At 47.6% G+C, this 19,335-nt stretch overlaps 1 protein-coding gene across 3 annotated transcripts in view; it reads left to right on the top strand.

Annotated features, from left to right (window-relative positions):
• LOC135919842 (monocarboxylate transporter 9-like) overlaps positions 1–9,657 on the top strand; it is a 35,679-nt gene extending 26,022 nt beyond the window's left edge. For 2 of the 3 annotated variants that reach the window (XM_065453797.1, XM_065453798.1), the window contains 3 exons: positions 4,151–4,385; positions 5,220–5,380; positions 9,003–9,657. In XM_065453797.1, the coding sequence (XP_065309869.1) occupies positions 4,151–4,385; positions 5,220–5,380; positions 9,003–9,122 (516 nt within the window). In that variant the 3' untranslated portion in view covers positions 9,123–9,657. The remainder of the gene's footprint in view (positions 1–4,150; positions 4,386–5,219; positions 5,381–9,002) is intronic. The other variant, XM_065453799.1, reaches the window with a different exon arrangement.
• The last annotated feature ends 9,678 nt before the right edge of the window (positions 9,658–19,335 follow it).

Here is a 19,335-nt window from a genome sequence, read left to right on the forward strand (position 1 = left end):
CTGGGACCCAAGGAGCGACCCTGTGCGCCGGGTGTGGCACAATCGCACGGGCGCCTGCCATTAGTCGAAAATGACGACACCTGAGCGGGCTCGCCGATTGGCCGAACGTGACGTGACTTCGAGTCACCGAAGGGGTTCAAAGCCAGAGACCGGGAGCAGCAAAAGAGCATTCCTTCATTCATCTCTTTCGAGCTTCTTGCCACGGGCCGCAGCGTCCGAGTTGCTGCCGGCCCGTAATGACTTTATGACTGCTAATTTCTTTATACTCTCACTGTAAATAATGTAAATATACCTCCAGTTTTCATCTCAAAGCCCTCCTCAACTTCGGCCAACTCCCGCACCTAACGACAAGGTCCAAAAGCTGGGGGACAGCAATTGGGATTGTCCTCCAGATCCTACAACTGGTTGACAGCGGTGGGATCGTCCTCAATATCGAACAACGGCTGGCGGAACGAGCATTCGCAAGCATTTATTCGCAGCGCAAAACTCGAAGGATTGCTAAGCGGCGTTCATTCGGAAATTAACACTTCTGTATTCACAACTCATAAGAAGTGGTTAGGTGTCCTCGGTTTTTTTTTCTTTCTTTGCTGCCTAGCGAGGAGACGACACAGACCCGACAAGGATAAGTTGTTTGATGGAGTGGAAGCAAGCGAGCGCTGTCGAGCTAGACAGAGAGAGGGGAAGAGAGAGAGACAGACAGACAGACAGAAATAAACTTTGTTGCTAGACCAGACTTCTTGAGACCAAAGGTGGGTGGCCTCCTCAGTCCAGGTAGCCATGGCTCGCTGCCACCGCCGGAGCCCTGTTCACCAACCGTAGCTGGTTGTAAGGCTCTTGCGGAACCAGAAGAGCCTCCCACTGGCTAGTTTACAATTATGGTTAAGGCCTCTTGAAGTGACTGAGGTGTAAAACCTGTGCAGACTCACGAGTCCTTGGAAAACGCCAATTTCGGAAAGTGATACGTGCGGGTCATCAAACATCAGTATAGTCTGCAACGAGTCATCGGCTAGCTGCCCGGTATGCTAGAATTAAAATGTAAGACAAAGATTTTGAACTTAGTAATACGGATTTCTTAAGAAAAAAATCCCGCTTCAATAATCTTTCGTTTTACACTTTGGCATCAGAAATTGGACGTCAAGGGGAGAGACGCGAAATTGTGTTTTGACGCGATAGCGTTAAGGGCCCCGTGTATCCGGTGTCGGCGTCGGTGGAGTTGTCCATGAGAGAAAATTTCCGTATATATTTGGGTTTATGTATACATGTTATAGCTTGCTATATTTCATGTGGTATGTGGGTGGTACATTGCCACACCATTCTATCATTAAAGTTACACATATCTTGCTTTATATTCCTGACGAAATTATTCCTAAGAATTTTGATAATGTCAGCTCACGAACAAATGTCATGAAACAAAACACCCGCAGCGCATCCCTTTTATAATAAATATTTTCAGACTTAAATATTAAAAGTGCAAAACAGTAACGGAAACATGAAAATTTTGGCGCGGATATGCGCTACCTCCGAGATCGGCTCCCGCAAGAGGCCGCCAGAAAGGTCGTACGAAAGGTCGTAGGTTTATACCAGAGAGGTCGCTTTCCAGCATAGCCACACCACATTGCCACACCATTCTACCATTAAAGTTACACATATCTTGCTTGACATTCCTGACAAAATTATTCCTAAGAATTTTGATAATGTCAGCTCACGAACAAATGTCATGAAACAAAACACCCGCAGCGCATCCCTTTTATAATAAATCTTTTCAGACTTAAATATTAAAAGTGCAAAACAGTAAAGGAAACATGAAAATTTTGGCGCGGATATGCGCTACCTCCGAGATCGGCTCCCGCAAGAGGCCGCCAGAAAGGCCGTACGAAAGGTCGTAGGTTTATACCAGAAAGGTTGCTTTCCTGCATAGCGCTCGCCGCCAGCTCTTGCCGGTTAACGTTACGGTTGTATATGGTGCAGTTGCTGGGAAGCGTGAGAAGCGGTCAGGTGTTATTAGGATGCTATTGTGTTCCACTCTTGAAGTTAAGTGTCCTCCAACTTTTTTTTTAGAGCGCAGCTCTTTGGCGTCCGTTCCTGGGTTTCACGTCGTCGTCGGCGTTGTCGTCGGCCTCGTAACCAGCTCCGCCCCCCTTTCATCCCCCCAGCGCTAGCAGCGACCGACTGATACCGCTGGATGCCGCTGACGCCGCTAGAGAGTCAAGATAACGTGACTGCATAGAACACCGTCGCCGCCATGCAGAAAGAGGAGGAAAGGGTCCCCCCCCCCTGTTCTTGTGTGGCGGATAGGGTGCTCTTCAGTTGCCGACGCGCCGGTTATTTCACGTAGGCCCCGGCACGTCGACGAATACGTGACCACCTTCCCACGGCTAGACCTGGTTCTTAGCGCTGCGGAAGCGAGGGTATCATATTGTTTGTGTCGGCATCGGCGGCGTTGTCCCTGAAACCAACTCCGCAGCTGGGGTTGACTCACTATCGGCGTCAGCGGCATCAGTCAGTCGCTGCTATCTCTTCCCTCCTCCCTTTATCGTGTTGTCCGCTTGCTGCGCGCGCTTCTGCCCCCCTCATTTGCCGCTGGGTGTACACGCCGCCCCCTCCTCCCTCTTGCTGCGAGTCTCCGGTTGTCAAAGCGCCGGCTAAAACTTAATTCCTTTCTTCGCTCCTCCTCCAATGCAACCCCTGTGCGGTGGCAATCAGAGAGCCAGATCGGTGGCGGCGGATCTGTATATGTGCACCGCTCGAGCATTTGCTGCGCTCAAATTTCGCATTAGGAAGTAACGTAATCGTCGGTAATTTTTTTACTTCAGAAATCGAGCAGCACTAAAATCAAATACGTCCAAAGACGTTGTGTGCATGCAAGACTGTCTACGTCTAGCACGTGCACGTTTGTTTCCAACACAAATGACGGCATTTATGTCAATAAGAGCAGCGCGACGCAGTGAGGCATGGATGTGCGCACAAGAGTCTATGTCGAACACACACATATCGGTCAGTGGTTCCAGTGGTGACGTTTCGAAAGCAATGTAACGATGCTAAAGCACCAGGTAACGCATAGATGCTGTGCCTAAACGTTCACCTGCAAATATGTGCATACCTGCCATTGCGGGGCACGTGTTGAATTAAGAAGGATAGAAATTCAGCCTTGTTCGTACAGCATATACTGCAGGTAAAATAAAGAAGGAAAAAGAAAAATGGCTGTGGCTTAGCTAAGGTTAAGCCCAGGATGCGAAGCATACTAGCCTTTATTTTAACGCGACAGCGTTAAGGAGCTCGTGTCGCAGAAAAGCCGGTGTCATCGGCGTCGGTGTCTGTGTCAGCGTCTGCGGCGTTGGCCGTGAGCGATAAATCCCAGCAGGCACTTCATGAATAAAAGAACTTGCAAGATGGGCTGGGTGGGAATCGAGCCAGGGTCTCCGGAGTAGGACACCCGGAGACCCGCACGTGGACACTCGCACGTGGACACCCGCAAAGGACACACGCACGTGTTGCCTCCTTCCTCTGTTCCGCTTTTTATGCGAAGCATACTAGCCGCACAACCACGCTCTTCATTGCTGCGCCGCGCACGGCCGCGTAGCTACCATATGACGTCATAACAGCTGTAAAGCGGACGCTTAAGCTTCGCCTTCAAGAGTGGAACGCGACAGCGTTCCCGTCGACCCGCCAAGGGGTGTAAGACAATGGGCTACGGCGCAGCGACTACGCGCCCCGCATCGGACGCGGTGAGCGTCGAGCAACGCAGCGTTCGGCGCGACAACGAAATGTGCGCCTGAGCAAGCGACGCACGCCTGAGCCGACGCCGACGACACCGCCTTTTCTGCGACACGAGCTCCTTAACACTGTGGCGTTAAAATAAAGGCTAGTATGCTTCGCATCCTGGGCTTAACCTTAGCTAAGCCACAGCCATTTTTTTGCGCTTTCTTGGCAGCAGGTGTCGGCGCTTCAGGCAGTGCGACCACACCAAGGAACGAGGCGACCTAAAGGGATGCTATGCACAGCATACCTTTAAGTTCCCACGCATACCTATCACCGGTGCCAGTGACAACGTCTTCAAGGCGATGTAAATGTCCTAAAGCATAGGGTGACGTACGGATGATATATGCACGAAGGCTCGCGTCCAACATGAACGCGCCCGTCACCGGTGCAGGTGATGGCGGTGCAGGCGTTCCTGCAGGGCGGTGTCCTCTTTCTCATGGCGATGACCAACGAGGTGTTCCTGGTGGCCCCGGTCGGCTTCGGACTGGGCTGCATCAGCAGCGCGCTGGACCTGCTACCCGTGCCGGTGCTGCAGCGCTACATCGAACCGGACGCCGTGGAACGCCAGCTGGGAATATGCCGGGCCGCCTCGGGCATCGGATGCCTGCTCGGACCGGTGTTTGTCAGTGAGTGAATAGATGCGTTGCAGCATGGGCAGTACTGCATTCTGCTGGTAAAGAGCTCTGGAAGAGAAGCAGACAGTTTGACGTTGACCTGTGTTCAGCTTTAACCACGGAGTGAGATAGTGGCTGGTGACATTACTCGGTGGAGGCAGGTGGTGGGATACATAAGCCGACACTCCCGGCAACTTTTAGGAGTGTTGCTTATCGGGTGATTCAGTGCTGCATGTAGGGGGCACGATAAGTGGCAAGGGCTGGCCAAGGACGGATGAGGCCTGCTGTGCGCGTCAATCTACCAACAGATATCCAGAAGCTTTTTTATTTTATTGAACAGATCTTCCTAGTGTGTATTGCACCACTCCATTATTATTTCTTCGTACTTACCCATAAGAATTTCACGTTGCGGCTAACTACTAAGGTTTTGGAACAAGCTCAGTTTCAGAACCCAACCAGAGTAGTTCGGTTATTTACTGTAGGTATGAGGCCCAACCGAAATCATCAGGCTAATCGGGAACCTAGAGCCCTATTATACCACACTGCTCGGCGTTTCTGGAGCTGCTCCCCAGACAGCTAATTTTTTGAAATATCACTAAAACGTAAACTGATGACTGCGCTTTTTTCCGAGAAATTCCATTTATATTTTGCGGTGCCCGTTCATGTTACTCGCCGCCAAGCAGACACCGACCGAAAGAGGGCGTTAGGCGTGTCGCACGTATTGCATCCCTCACTTCTGGGCATAGTGGAAGGCTTCGTGTTTAGGCGCTTCTCGCAATGCAGAACGGCGCGCATCTCGCTGCCGTGTATTACAAGGCGAGCGTCGCGGTCGTTTCGAATCGACAGTGGTGTTCCTGGACGGCGAGACGCAGAACTACGCGATCGTCTTCATCTTGTCCGGGCTCTTCTCAATTATTGCCGGCACCCTCTGGCTCCCTGGTATCAAGAAGGATATGGACGAGGCCAGAGGCAGGATGCCCTTCCCGCCGTCTGAATACCCAAGAAATGTAAGGGCTTAATGAGGTTTGTGTTGGTGGTATCTTTGGGGGGCATTTTGGTGAGCTACGGTTTAAGGAATATTTCTTTTTTTCCTTCTCTAAAAATGGGGAGGATGGCAAGACGCGCACGAGTGCTGCTCCCGACGGAGCTTATTTTTTCACAATGAGCTTCACTCAAGTTAAGGACCGCTCAAAGAGCGATGAAACGAAGAAGGCTAGGCATAACGTTAAAGGGACACTAAAGCGAAACAATAAATCAGTTTAGACTAATGAAGCATTGTTTGAGGACCCTGCTGGCAGTCATTTCAAAAAAGTAGTTTGATTATTAGATGAGAAAATGAAGGTCCAAGTATTAGTATTTGAATTTCGCGCCGAAACTCCAACGCCGGTACGTCAGCGTGACGTCAGGGATTCCAAAGTATGTTTTCGCATTTGGGCCGCATTGGCTGAATAAAAGTTCCCGAAACTTGCCATGTTTAATATTTGGTTCCTTTAGAACACAATGTAGTCAATCTGTACCGCTATATATAAATAGTAGGCCCTAGAAGATGCCATCAAAATCCAAGACGTCACAGCCCCTAGGTGCGGGAACTTAAGTAGGCGTCGCCACCCGTATTTCGTTCTTGCGCATTTTTTGGCTTACCAAACGTCTTATCGTTGTAAGAGTGGTGTTCTTGGTGTTGTAGAACGGTAATTTACTGATGCAGAAGAAATAATTTTTTCACTTTAGTGTCCCTTTAAGAAACAGAAAGAGAGCGGTTTGGATCAGAGAGCGAACGGGTACAGCCGATATTCTACTGGGCATTGAGAGAAAAAAATGGAGCTGGGCAGGTCATGCAATGCGAAGGTTTGATAACCGTTGGACGATTAAGGCTAAACCCCATGAGCCCGATTTTGTGCGCGACAGCGATGAGCGACGGCTTGGAGCGATGGACTGGGCCATCGCGTGAACAGATCGCTCGGTCTTGTCGCACGATCGCTCGGTTCTGCAAATCTAGAATTCCTCGCTCGTCGCCCGGAAGTGCTATGAGCGACTAGCCAATAGTAGGCAGCCGGAACGCGATGTACATTAGTGACGTACTACCGGTTTGCGCACGTGCGCGCTTCACACAAATCTAGCGAGCGGAACGAGCGAACTAACGAATTTTGATATGTAAACGAACAAAAAAAAAACACACTGCAAGACCTTCAGAAATACTTTACGCTGCTTTCTACAGACAAACAAATCAACTCAAATAATTATAGCAAGTGCCGCGCCAGGTTTGGCGCTAACTCGAACCCCTAATACCGGCAACACTGGAGAGCCCTCGCACGAAGTGGTCGCTCGTTTGGAGTTTGACTTCTGGGCGACGAGCGAACGACATCCATCACCATCGCGTCGCTTGTCGCTGTCGCGCAAAAAATCGCTTGCATGGGGTTTATACTTCAGTGTTACAGAATGGTTACCAAGAGATGGGAAACGCAGTCGAGGACGGCAGAAGACTAGGTGGAGCGATGAAGTTAGGGAAATTCGCGGGCGCTAGTTGGAATCAGTTGGCGCAGGAGAATGGTAATTGGAGATCTCAGGGAGAGGCCTTCGTTCTGCAGTGGACATAAAAGATTATGATGATGATGATGATGATGATGATGATGATGATGATGAGGGCACAGTATAAGCATAGTGCGCGTATGTTCCCTTAAGTGCGCACCGACGGACGCGCCGCTGGTGGCGGCGTCGCTAACTACACTCGGGAAAGAAGGCAGCCGCCCGCCGTGGTTTTCTGCGTCGTTGTTTGGTTCCCGGTTTCGCAGCGAGAGAAGAAACACTCCTCCCACGTGTGCGGTGGCCAAAGCTTCAATGGCATGTCGAAGTAGAATTGTTGCGCGGTGGGGCACTGAAATACCTGCAAGAACTTGCCGCCGACAAGGTTCTAATCATTACCCGCGAGGCTTCATCAGCGGGCGCAAGATCTACGATGGATCGCCGCTGTTCGGAGGGAAATTTCTTGCCTTTAAGGGGGCTTTCTTCTGTCACCTCGGTGTTTGTTGCACTCGATCACGTTTGCACGGGTAAGCGACCAAAGTGATCGCAGCATACTTATGTTTTTTGTATCGGTTTGTCCGTAGGGCAGCACGCTGCTTAAGGGCAGTTCGTTTAGGTTCTGAATTGCACTTTAGATTCAAACCGTTTGCCGCATCTTTATCTTGTTCCTCTAGATGGGATGCACGACTGTTTTGTGTGCTAGAGCTGCTGAATATTGTAAGGGCCGATTTTGTTCGGTTTATGCGGCCCGTTATAAAGCGTCCCACGGGCTGTTACGCACTTCAGGCTATTGGATCTATTTCGTGCGTGGCTTCGCGCATGTTGAACTGCTGCTAGTTGCTTCATGCAGAACTGATAGTCATTTTTTTTGTCTCACTTCGCTTGTAAGGGGGCTTAAATGACGTTGTGTTTTATCGGAATGATGGCGGACGAGTACACTCACTTATTCTTTACGCCCGAAGACACCTCCGACGTTATGGTTGCTTGGAAAGTGTGCTAGAAAAGAGTTAGAGATGTGTAGCTTAGGGCGAGGATTGCTCTTAGCTGCTGCACACGGTTTTGTCGTTCGATTTTTTGGTGAGAAATTTGCTTCATATTTCTGAAGTCATTACACCTCGATGATGTCTGAGCAGACCTACCACGCACAGTGTTTCGTTAGTTTCCAGTTGCCCCTATTCAGTGCGAATCTTTTGTTCCATTGTTTTTTTTTTTTCTGATTACCTTTTACGGCGTAGTAGTGCAATGCCTACGCTGGCAACGGAACCTGGCCTTGCCGCCAGCGCCGATACGCCTTCGCCGGCGCCGCCCCGCCTTTAAATACATCGCGTGTCTGCTTTCTTCCGTAACGTTAAAGAAATGCTCGAATGTTTGCAAGACTCGAGCTTTGTACCTTTCGAAGCAGGTCCCAAAGGGAATTTAAAATTGTGGAAGCTGCAGCGGGAAGGGCAGTTCGTCGGCGTGCCCAGCGGAATTGCATCGGCGGAGCAGCGCTATCTCGCACTTTTATTCACCCGTGCGTTTGTTGACTTCGTTAACTAGCGTACGCATTTCCGCTACTAAATGCGCAGCTACTCTTGTTGAGGCGACTTTGAGGAGCACTTGTTCGTCGAGGTAGCGTGCATTCATCAGTAGCAAGGCAAACGCAATGTGTGCCGGCATCGCCCCGTGCGTGGAGCCGCTTGAGATTTGTCTACGCCAACTACGTGTGCCTGTTTTATTGAAGTACAGCAACAGTATCGTGGCAACAGCACAATTTAAAGACAAACGATCGTGACATCGCATTAGTTAACAAAACGACGCGTCCAGGTAACATGAGCTCCACTTCGTATAACGAGGCTTCGTTGCTATTGTCTAGGGGACGCAACTAGCACACATATACGAACCGGGTTGTTCCAAACTCCAGTAACATCGTGTGCATGTACGCCCCTATAGAGATCCGCGCTATTCCTACAGCTGTCACCACTGACGTAGTGGTCTGGCATAGGAAAATACATGGGAAATCGATGCCACGGACTGCAGCGATCCTCTCTGCAAAGCCAGTTGTCGTCTGTTACTGCGTCCCGAGAGTACTTCCTAAAGCGGCCGTTCTGGTTCATTTACGTGCATTAGCCACCAGCAGTTGAACCAGCAGCAGCTGAACCAGGCGCTGCTGAACCAGGAGCGGCCGAACTATCGCCGCCGCTGCCCGGAGCACTCGAACCGGCCGCGGGCGAACCGGTTCCGGGATGACCTGGTGCAGCACCCGACGCGGCAGATCTCGGCGCTCAAATGCCAGCTGCGGATCCGACCCTGGCTTAGGATGCGGCTCGACTCGCACCTGCTCGCCAGCGGCCCTTTTCTTTAGTTTTCTTTTTTTATCAATACGCGCACCGACGTAAACTCCTCGTGCGCCTGCGCAGTGGGGTGCGTAAATATAGGATACACGACTTGACGTACCCGTGACAAACACCCCCAAGGTTATGATCATGGCTACTTAGTTTTATTTATTTGTAACGTTGTAAGCCTCCTCGCCTATACTGCTTTCTTTTTTTTGTTTGGTCCTTTTCGTGGAACGAACACGGACTTAACATCGCCGATGGGCCTACCTGATTTGGTTCGTGAATATGAAATGACTGGCTATGCGTTGCCCTGACAACTACCGACGTATGCTACGCCGAAAAATGTATTTTCGGAAGTAAAACATGCTGTCCTGTCGTTTTATTTCCAACGATGTGTCAGGACGCGGAATAAAGTAAAAGTGTGGGCCAACTAGCCCAGCAAGGAATAGTGACGCTTTTTTCTTCCCTTTCCATCAAGAAGAACACGAACGCAACCTCGGTCCCAGCGCACCTGCACAGTCTCATTTGCAAATATGTTACTGCGTATGTGTTACTGCCGCGACGATAACCCACTGGTGCTATTCTGAAAAACCTGCTTTCGCTAGTGACTGTTCCGTTGACCAGAGTGCAGGATAACCCTTACCTTTATTCTGTTGACCAGACCACTGCTCTCGTAATGAGCTCTCGTAATAACCCTGACATGAGTCCCATGACATTGCGCTCATGGCTTCGAGGTCCCCAGTTCAACTCGCGTGTTCGATCGAGTTTTTCGTTTCTTCTTTGAAATATTGCTGCATTTTTTAAGTTTTACCATCGTGATGTGCCTTTTAGGTCGAAAGCGCCGCAATTCCGTTTTCAAACGCGTTGGGTGTCGGTGATGGACGCGTTATGTCGCCGACAATCCTGGCATTGCCAGTAGTGATGCTGGCAACATAGAGCGCTAAAGATGCTTCGCGAAGGCGCACACCCTTAGGTTGCTTGCGCGCCAGTGAGATGCCAGATTAACCTCTGACGACACCGAACCAGCGCTTCACAATTACGGACTCTGTATTTTTTGTGGTCTGCTCCACAAAATACGCGCCGCCGGTTATTTTAGATACCTTTGGGTTCCCCTTCCCCCCGCTTTTCTACGATACGCGCACGGCCGTAACCCCTCGGGCCCCTGTCTGTGTCATTTTTAAATATAATGCACACGACTATACGCGTTGCCGTAGCTGCCATCCACAGGGAAAGTGTCCGCATACAGAAGCAGAACAATAGTTGGAGACGACGTGAACACAAAATTGAAGTCGGTAGCAGGAGTGGCGAAAGAAGCGAAGTAAACCAAACGGGATTTACTTTTTTTTTTAGTTCACAGTTTTCTTTTTATAGCGAAGCTGTACATGGCTAGGTTTCTGGGCATTTTTGTTCCCCGTGAACAAAGACTATCATCGTCAATGGCTCATTGCAAGCGTAAGTATTCGTACTCCCGTTTATACAGTGTGTTTCGCCGTGCTCGTTAGGCAGCGGCTACAAGCAATTAGCAAAGTGAAGCGAACAGTGCTTAAGTTCTTTCTAATCACGCCTACAACATACAGAAAAACATGTCGAAAACTGATCATCAATGACTAGTTCCCGTGAGCAATGGCTCATACCCCCGTAAGCAAGGAAAAATGAAATGACTCTCACCCCCGTATTCTTAAACACGCCTTCACTTGAAGCTCCTCCTCGACTCAGCCAAGTCGAGGCGACGGGGCTTCCTTCACTCAAGGCTCCGTTGCGTTTCATGAACACTACTTCACCTTTCCTCCGCCAAGGAACGCCTTGAAAACGCGCCCTCGACTCAAGTGAAGTGTATCGACCGAGAAAAGCGTCTGATATCGAGACTATTCTTCAATGTGCTTATTAAAAGTCCCATTATTTAAGACAAATATGTGCTTCAGTTCATTCGTCTTCCTAATCAAACAACTACACGGCGCAATGTGCAACTTCAGCTCGGCAACGCTGCCACTGTGAGCGTTCGACTGATAGAGCAAGCGGGAGCTGTGTTTGAGGTCTGGCAACAATCGCATCCCAACAGCTGAGAGCATGGCGCATGGCTGAGAACTATAGTGAACTAGAATACTCTCTAGTGGCGCGAGCGGCGAGGCGCAGGCGAGCCGTTTTCTAACTGACGCCATGAGATGGCGCCACCGCAACTTTTCATAGGCACAGGAATTCGCGTAGTTTTGAAAAGGTCGTCTGTCATCTTGCGTTTTTCATCTCATTTACTGATAAGAATCGCTCATTTATTACTTCTTGCTGTTCTCCGCCTGTCAGTTACAGTGACTAGGCTTGTTAATTATTGAAACGCGTCCGAAAACCACGTACCTAAGCAAGGATACAACATTCCTACTGTCGCGTCGTCTGCTAAACTCCGACTTGCAGAGTGATTTTATGGCGCAAAACACCATCGCAGAATGACAAGCGGTCAGCATGACATACAGAGCAAATTATTTGCGCGACCATTGCTGTGGTTTGAAGATCAAGACCCGAAAGCAATGCCATTTAGTGTGTGTACTCACAGCCATTTATTGTCCACACACTTTCAGAAGTAAACCGTTTAAGCTAAATTTTATGCGGCATTTTGAGCTCATATATGGCTCAGAGAAGTCAATGGTCTTGTAAATATGATCGATTTACCGCTATGATGTGAGTTTTGGTGTTGTTTTTGATGTAGTAATAATTATAAAATTGATGTCACAGCTATGTACACATGAACACCATATGAAGCTTTTATTTACAACTGACTTTAGTGCAGAAATGATCAGAAAAAAATCTTGTTTGCAAAAATCCACAACTTCCCTGCCATTGCCTTGTTCAGCACCTACTCAATTTAAGGTGCTTTGACGCCTGCCGCTTGCTGTCGCTGGCTCGATTAATGCTCTTCGTGAAAAAATGCAGACGAGTAGTTAGGTAAAATGCAGTTATTTCTGCAGCTATGGTATGAGCGTGCTCAGGGCATCCAAGCTCAGTTTGCTGCTTTTGCTTAGCAAGGTCCAAAACATCAAGCACACTTTCAGAGTGCAGCTCTGAAAGGCTAAAGCAGGTTGTGAATGACTCTTCGAGGTCAGCCACAAATTTAAACAACTTGCTTGAAGGGTAAAGTAACCCACCATTGTCCTTTAAACGGACAAGCTCCGCCATGTTTAAATTGTCCGCTGCCTCCTTGGTGAGCAAAAGAAGGTTAATACACCTTTCACAACCCGTTTTTAGAACGCATTTTCGCGCGACGTAACCAGCAATGTAAAAGGTTAGCCTGCAGTCGCTTGATGCCACAACAATGGAAGAATGGTCAGGCACAGCTTTAGGCAGCACATATAGGCAGGTTACCTGCACATATAGGCAGGTAACACCTGCCTATATTCATCATCCGTCATTGCTCCCTTGCAAACACAAGTTGCTTCGGCATCCTGCATGAGTACAGCTGCAGCGTCGCCAACAGAGGCAACTGTTTTTTCTGTGCACATCACTCCTTGGTAATAAATGTCAGCATAAACTTTGCCTCCGAAAGGCTTGAAAACCACAGCTCGCTCATGCGTAATCACAAGCCTTGCTTGCATTTTCAAAGAAGACGTCGCAAAAATTAACCCGAAACGTTCGTCCTCGAAGCGGCACCAGCTCGTCGAAGGAGCGAGTCCACGGAGCGCCTGAAACGAGAAAGGCGAGGATTCTGTAGCAGCCAGCTCTCCCGGCTCTTGATGTTCGTTGTGAGCGCTGTTCACGTCCTGACACGGCTTCTTGCTTCGTGGTGGAATTGTTTGACAAGCAGATCTTTTCCTTTCAGTCCTCTGTTTAGGGGTTTTAACAGGGAGGTAGGCTGGACACCCAGGCAGCAGCGTCGGAATGGCACCGGGAGCTAACGACGGCTTGCCTCTGGGTATACGCACTTCAACGCCGTCGATTACGTGAACGTAGTCGCGCAATATGAGGTGGGCTTCAAAATGGTGCTCACACACTGCTGATAGTTCCGTGAGGCTCTTGTCGTCCCTTCGCATGTTCCGCTCCCACTTCCCTCGCAACTCGTCGTCTCTTGGTGCGGCAAACAACGATGCTTTAGGCGCGCCCGGGTAGCCGGTGCGGCAGCCTGGCGCAGAACAGTGGGAATCAGTTCTTCTTTTCGCCATAACTTCGTTAAATTCCCTGACACTGATGCTACATAGTTCCTGCTCACTGCTATCCCTACTTAACAGCAAGATACGAACGCCAAAGTAAAATTAACTGCGTGACAGCGCGCGCGCGAAGCGAGCTAAATCACACACCGCATTGCCATGTGCTGCCAACGCGCGCGCCGGAGGCTAGGAAAAGGCGCAGCAGCGCCCCTGGCGGCCGTCAGTGTCAACTCGCTTCAGCCGAGCTGGCCCCAGCAGCCACCGGTCGCGCCACTAGAAAGTATTCTAGTTCACTATACTGAGAACCAAGATAATTTGCGCCGGCATTTGTCCGCTGCTCTTTTTTTCCTAGTGTTTCATTGGTGACTGACGTTGCGGTTGATAATCGCGGTTATGATGGGTGATTTTGTCCTTGTGCGTATGGTGACAGAGCCTGAATGACTTCTGAGGCCACAGATGGAACGGCCGATGGGCAGCTTTGTTTACCTTCAAGACCGAGTGGTGCTGTGAGTTTGCTGAAAGCAACAACAGGACAGAAAATATGGGTGAGTGAGCCATTCTTTCATAGAAGCACAGTATGTCAATGCGGTTTTCTTGAGGTTGCCGCTGCGCTGTCGATAAGCCGTTTCCGATGTACACAAGCATGATTGACTCCAGTTGCTCATGCTGCGGGCATCAATTAGTACCTGAAACATATTCGAGGCAGCATAAGCTTGTCCAAAACATATATTATTATTATTATTATTATTTTTTTGCTAATGGGAACTTGTGGAAGATGCGGCACGACAATCTGTTGTTGGTTTCGCTTTTTTAAACGATAATGTAAAAGGTACGGATCGGCGCCTGCATCCAACGATCATTCCAGTATCGCGTATGAAATCTTTCGGTAGAGGAGAAGCAGTTATAGTATACATGTGGCAGAATGTGTATATGGTTGTCTTTTGAGCGTCTTTTGAGTCCTGTACTTTGTTTTAGAAGCCGTGGTGGTCAGTCGGCTTGCTCAACTTGTAGCACATATGCTCAACAAACCAACACTGGTGCTTGCATTTCCTGTGCTTCCTCACTTCACATATACGCTACGCAATGTTTTAATCTTCCGAAAATTCACTTGTCAATACTTCATCACCGCCATTTGTTTTTTCGCCCTAACTCTTTCAGCGTGTTATGTGGTAGCAGCTGATGCACGTTCCATAAGCTGGGCTTTCAAGTTCACGCAATGCCGACATATTTTTAGTTGTGCTACGTTTTTTCATTTCCGTTGCTTAGGTATACTGCATTTACTTAGCACGCGAGCGCCCTGTCTACATAAAAGTTTTGGCATTCTGGTGCAGGATGTGAGCCTTGGAAGGACCAGCTGATGAAAAAATCAACGCCTGTGCTGCACAGTAAGGCTTCTGGCAGACCTGAAAGCATAGATAGATATGGTGCCTGCCTGTTGGAATTGCACCAGCTCGCTTCCCTGAAAGAAGCTAGGTGCTGAAGAAGTACTTGACTAGCCTATCCGGTAATTAGTCTCTGCTTATTTTCATAAACTTTGTAAAAATATTCATGTTACGTGTCCCCACATTCACAAAATGGCGAAATAGACACCCTGTTATTTAGAACCACAAACATGAAACAGCCATGTCAATGAAGTCAAATTAATTTTTCTATTCCCATTCAGCTGTCATATAATTTTTGTTTTAAATCGCATGAATATGATGGGCGAGGTCATCAGTTACCCGTGGTGCTTTGCAGCTGCGACAGGATCTTTTTGCTGCGCACAATTTGTGAAGCAACACTTTCGTAGTATTTGTAGCCAGCACTTCAGTATATTGTGGCATGCTGAAGCTACTTTAGCATGAGTAAATTAGTGTAGATTAAAAATGTGCCATAGTTTTGATGGTTGATCTCAGCTTTTCTGAAATAACGGTAGTAATGCGCTCTATACTGTATTTTTCAGCATTGTCATTGTGACAGTCTGCATCACCATTTGGCCTATTTTGGGATCCCACAAGACACGCTGCTACCCTGGTTGTTGTACCTCGGTCAATTGCTGAAGTTCTGCAAGCCCCATTGAAGCCAACTGTCATCCGCATCCAATGGAAGAAACTCATTGTTCGGGCCGTCATAATTTATCTTAAGCTGAAGCTAGACGCAGGGTAGAAACAGCATATATTCTACAAGAATTTACCACTGCATGCCGTCGAGTGGCTACACCCGACAGACTACTGTCTTGAACAGAGATGGTGTTTTATTCTAGAATATATTTGTCAGCACTACTACTCCTTCTGTTTATATCCTTGGAAACAAACAAGCGAAGACACCAAAGACAACAGAGGAGAAATTACTTCTACTTACTAATTGAATTAAAGAAATGAAAAATTAATGGCAATGAAATAGGTTGAGAAAACTTGCCATAGGCGTGCGATGCTCTAACCAATGGAGCTACCACAGCACCGTTTTCCCATCCACTTTCTTGTGTATTTATATTTTACTACTAGAACTAACTACTACTACTACTACTAGAACTACATCATTTCCCACCTGCGGCAACTTGTTCTTTCATCCACTTTCATTGCCATTAATTTATCATTTCTTTAATTCAATTAGTAAGTACAAGTAATTTCCCTTATGTTGTCTTTGGTGACTTTGCTTGTTGGCTTCTCATGATATGATTATTAAAAATCGCGCCCCTCGGTCAACCCCCTTTCTTCTCCTTCATTACTGCTTCTGTTTGTAGGATCAGAGTTCACGCTGTATTGCATACTATCGAAGTACAAAAAGGCGATAATAATGTTAATTTATTGTTTTAGAAAAAAATTGGCACTTGAATTGACCAGAAATTAAGGGGTACATTTAATAAATATGACTGAAGAAAGACCATCTGGATGAAAAATACGACTTCAGCTACAACGTGTCTATGAAGACAAATACATGCAGTCAAACTGCTTTTAATGGTGACGTTTGAGCTGGTAGGATATCAGAAAAATGATAGATGTCTTAAGCAGAATATTTCGACGGCTATTATAGTGCAGCAGGACATTAACTGGACCTCTCCTCCACTTGCACACCAATGCAAGCGCAGCACACACAGCACAGTTGGAAAGGCAGTTGCTCTTCGCGTGTGTGTTGGCAACCTGGTTCCTGTAAAGAGAAGGGGTTGGTAATAAACATACAACGATGTTAAAGAAGGTCCATGAAACTAGCTTAGGTACTGTATTCGTTTTCTTGAGTTTACATTTCGTAATAATACATTAGTTTAAGAAGTTTGTGTTCTAGAGCGCGATTTTTTTTACATAAATTAGCTCATACTGTTTTTATTCATTTTTATTTGCAAATAAACATTTTTCAGCTGGTCTACCGCTTGCTCAGCAAGACCGACAACAGCGATCTAACACTTACATAATGAACCCTATAGAGAGCTGGGATGTTTGCAATAAAGGTGTGCGAGATATATCTGCTACCACTTGCTAGCACTGTCTGTATTACGTGCTGTCACTACACTGCTACACCTTTATTTATCGGAATAAAAAATAATGTGATGCACAAAACTCTACTCTGTTATATTGTTATTCTGTCTCTTTTATTCGAACAAAACATTACATTAACCTGTGTATACGTGCAGGTACAATTCTGAATGCCATTTCATGGTTGGTGATTTTCTCATTGAGCTTGGATCTTCATAGGGATGGCAAGCTAATTAAACTGAATGGTTTGAAGCAAGGATTACATAATTATTGCTTATGACTTTTAATTGCACCAACTGCACACGGTCCGCGCGAAATTACAGTCCATTTCTTATTTTTCTTAGCGCAACTAGCGGCATCAAATTAAAGAAAATTGCAAAAATTAAAGTGAACGCACCTGCTCGTTTACAAAGATGCTCGCTTTGCTGCGGTGTGCTTCGCCGTCCTTGGATTAGCGGAGGCAGTGACGATCCGCCCGAGTACAAACAGCGCCGACGGGGCGACGGCCGGCGCTCGCGCAAGCGACACACGCACACAGGCAACACACCCACTGGTGACAGGAATCTTCGTAGCTGTTTTCTTTTTGCAAGTTCGAAGTCCGCCGCAGTTATGTATCGCGCCGTGCTTGAATTGATGCGGCTTTCTACGATGAGCCGCAAGAAACACGTGAATGCAGTGACGCCGATAGTAGGTTCGGGGCACTGGCACGAAGAATACCAGTGTGCAAGTCATCAACTGGCTCATGCACGGAGTAAGACGACAATCACTGCACTAGCTCGCAGTCTTCTTGACAGGACGGCCGATCTGTCTCGGCGCTGCAGTGGAATAATTCCGGTGCCGAAGCGCTCCAGAGGACTGCAACGGTCCCTAAAACGAAGCCCTTGAAAATGCGCAGCACGGTTAACCCACGAAAAGCTACGGAGGCAACTGGCGTCCATCGGAAAATGCTGACGAGGCGAGCGACACATCGACAAGGCAGCCATGTTTACGCACTAACTTCACTCGAGGAGCGATTCAAGGTAGCTGCGAGGCTACCTTGAGATTCTCGAGTAAAGCGCTCGAGCTTTCCTTCACTCAAGGCGCGTTTCAAGTGGAGGGCGATTTGTGAAATGAAAAACCGCCCTCAAGGAGCATTTCGAGTGGAGGGTCAAGTCGAGGTGCGTTTGTGAATACGGGGGTCAGTCCTGTAAGGTTCATGGCTACTCGCTTTGAGTGAATTATCTGCGGTGACACTACCCCTGTTGTCGTCGTCGGTGGTTTCAAAGGGATGTGTCGGTACCGACAAGGTAGCGGTTTACGCGTTCCGTGTTGCAGACATATCGCTTGCGATGCCACACCAATCTGGCCCAACCGACCACCTAACGTCGTACGTGCATCGATTTGACGTTATCAAAGAATGTGATTGCAGTTGCGAGTGAAAAAAATGACCTCCGATCAACACAATAAACGAATTCGAATCTTTATTCAAAATTATGTGTCACCTCCGTGTCGTGTGCTAAACAGCTTCGCTGGTCATCGACCTTCACAGAGTGGAATGGATGATAGTTTTTATTGTTTTTTTACTGTAACAAAAATTTTACTTTACAAGTTCCAACGTCCAAATTGTCAATTCCCTTGTTTTGATTCGCTTAATTTAGCCATCCGATCCATGGCCAAACACCCAATGTGTGTATGAGCCCCATACATGTCGCCATGACGTTCTCGCGTTTATCCAATCCGCACGTACATATTATGCAAGGACATCTAGAACCATTAAAGTCAAGATATACGCGTGATCATTTTGCAGAAAAATTCAGTAAATACTGTTAAGATTGAAAGTGACGAGATATTTATTTCGAATGCTAAACTCCTGCCCATTAGTTCTTTAATTAGGCGGTATATCATAAAATTATTTAGCGCAATTGAAAATAAGTAATCTAATCGAGATGGGTGCACCAATGTGTTAAGAGAAAGCGGCTCCAGGAATTTTCTTCAGAGACGCCACCTGTCCTTATTTATTGCCAGTGCCTTGTTTTACACCTGTATTGGAGGCAGTATTATTAGCGATTCCTTAAGCTCTTCGAAAACTTTCCGGAAATTCTTCGGCAGCTGTGTTAGTGACCCATTCATTGTAATGTACACAGTGTACCCCATATACCCAGACAGTATGGTTCTGAATGCACTAGAAACATTGATTCCTTCGATCTCAATTCTCGTGTACTTGATATGGGTACCAGATCACCGTGCTTTGTTCCTAAATCACATGGCCCGCATACGTGGGCGTACATTCATAGGTGGACCTCTCTTGACTGTTTTGCTGACATTTCCTTATATAAACGGAGCTAGACTTAGAAACACCCTCTCTTAAAATACCCTGCAAAACAGAGATTCCAAATAGCAGACAGACTTTATCAAACTTCTTCTTGTTAGGTAGAATCGATGGTGTCCCACATGCAGATTGGAAATCACCGTCAAAAAATTACGTCGTCGTATTCCATCTTTAAATCTTTATTTACACATGTCTGGTCTGGCCCTGTGGCCTCTATGCCATATCTGGAAGGAACCT

Source organism: Dermacentor albipictus, chromosome 9, assembly GCF_038994185.2.
Source record: "Dermacentor albipictus isolate Rhodes 1998 colony chromosome 9, USDA_Dalb.pri_finalv2, whole genome shotgun sequence".
NCBI classification, from domain to species: Eukaryota; Metazoa; Arthropoda; class Arachnida; order Ixodida; family Ixodidae; genus Dermacentor; species Dermacentor albipictus.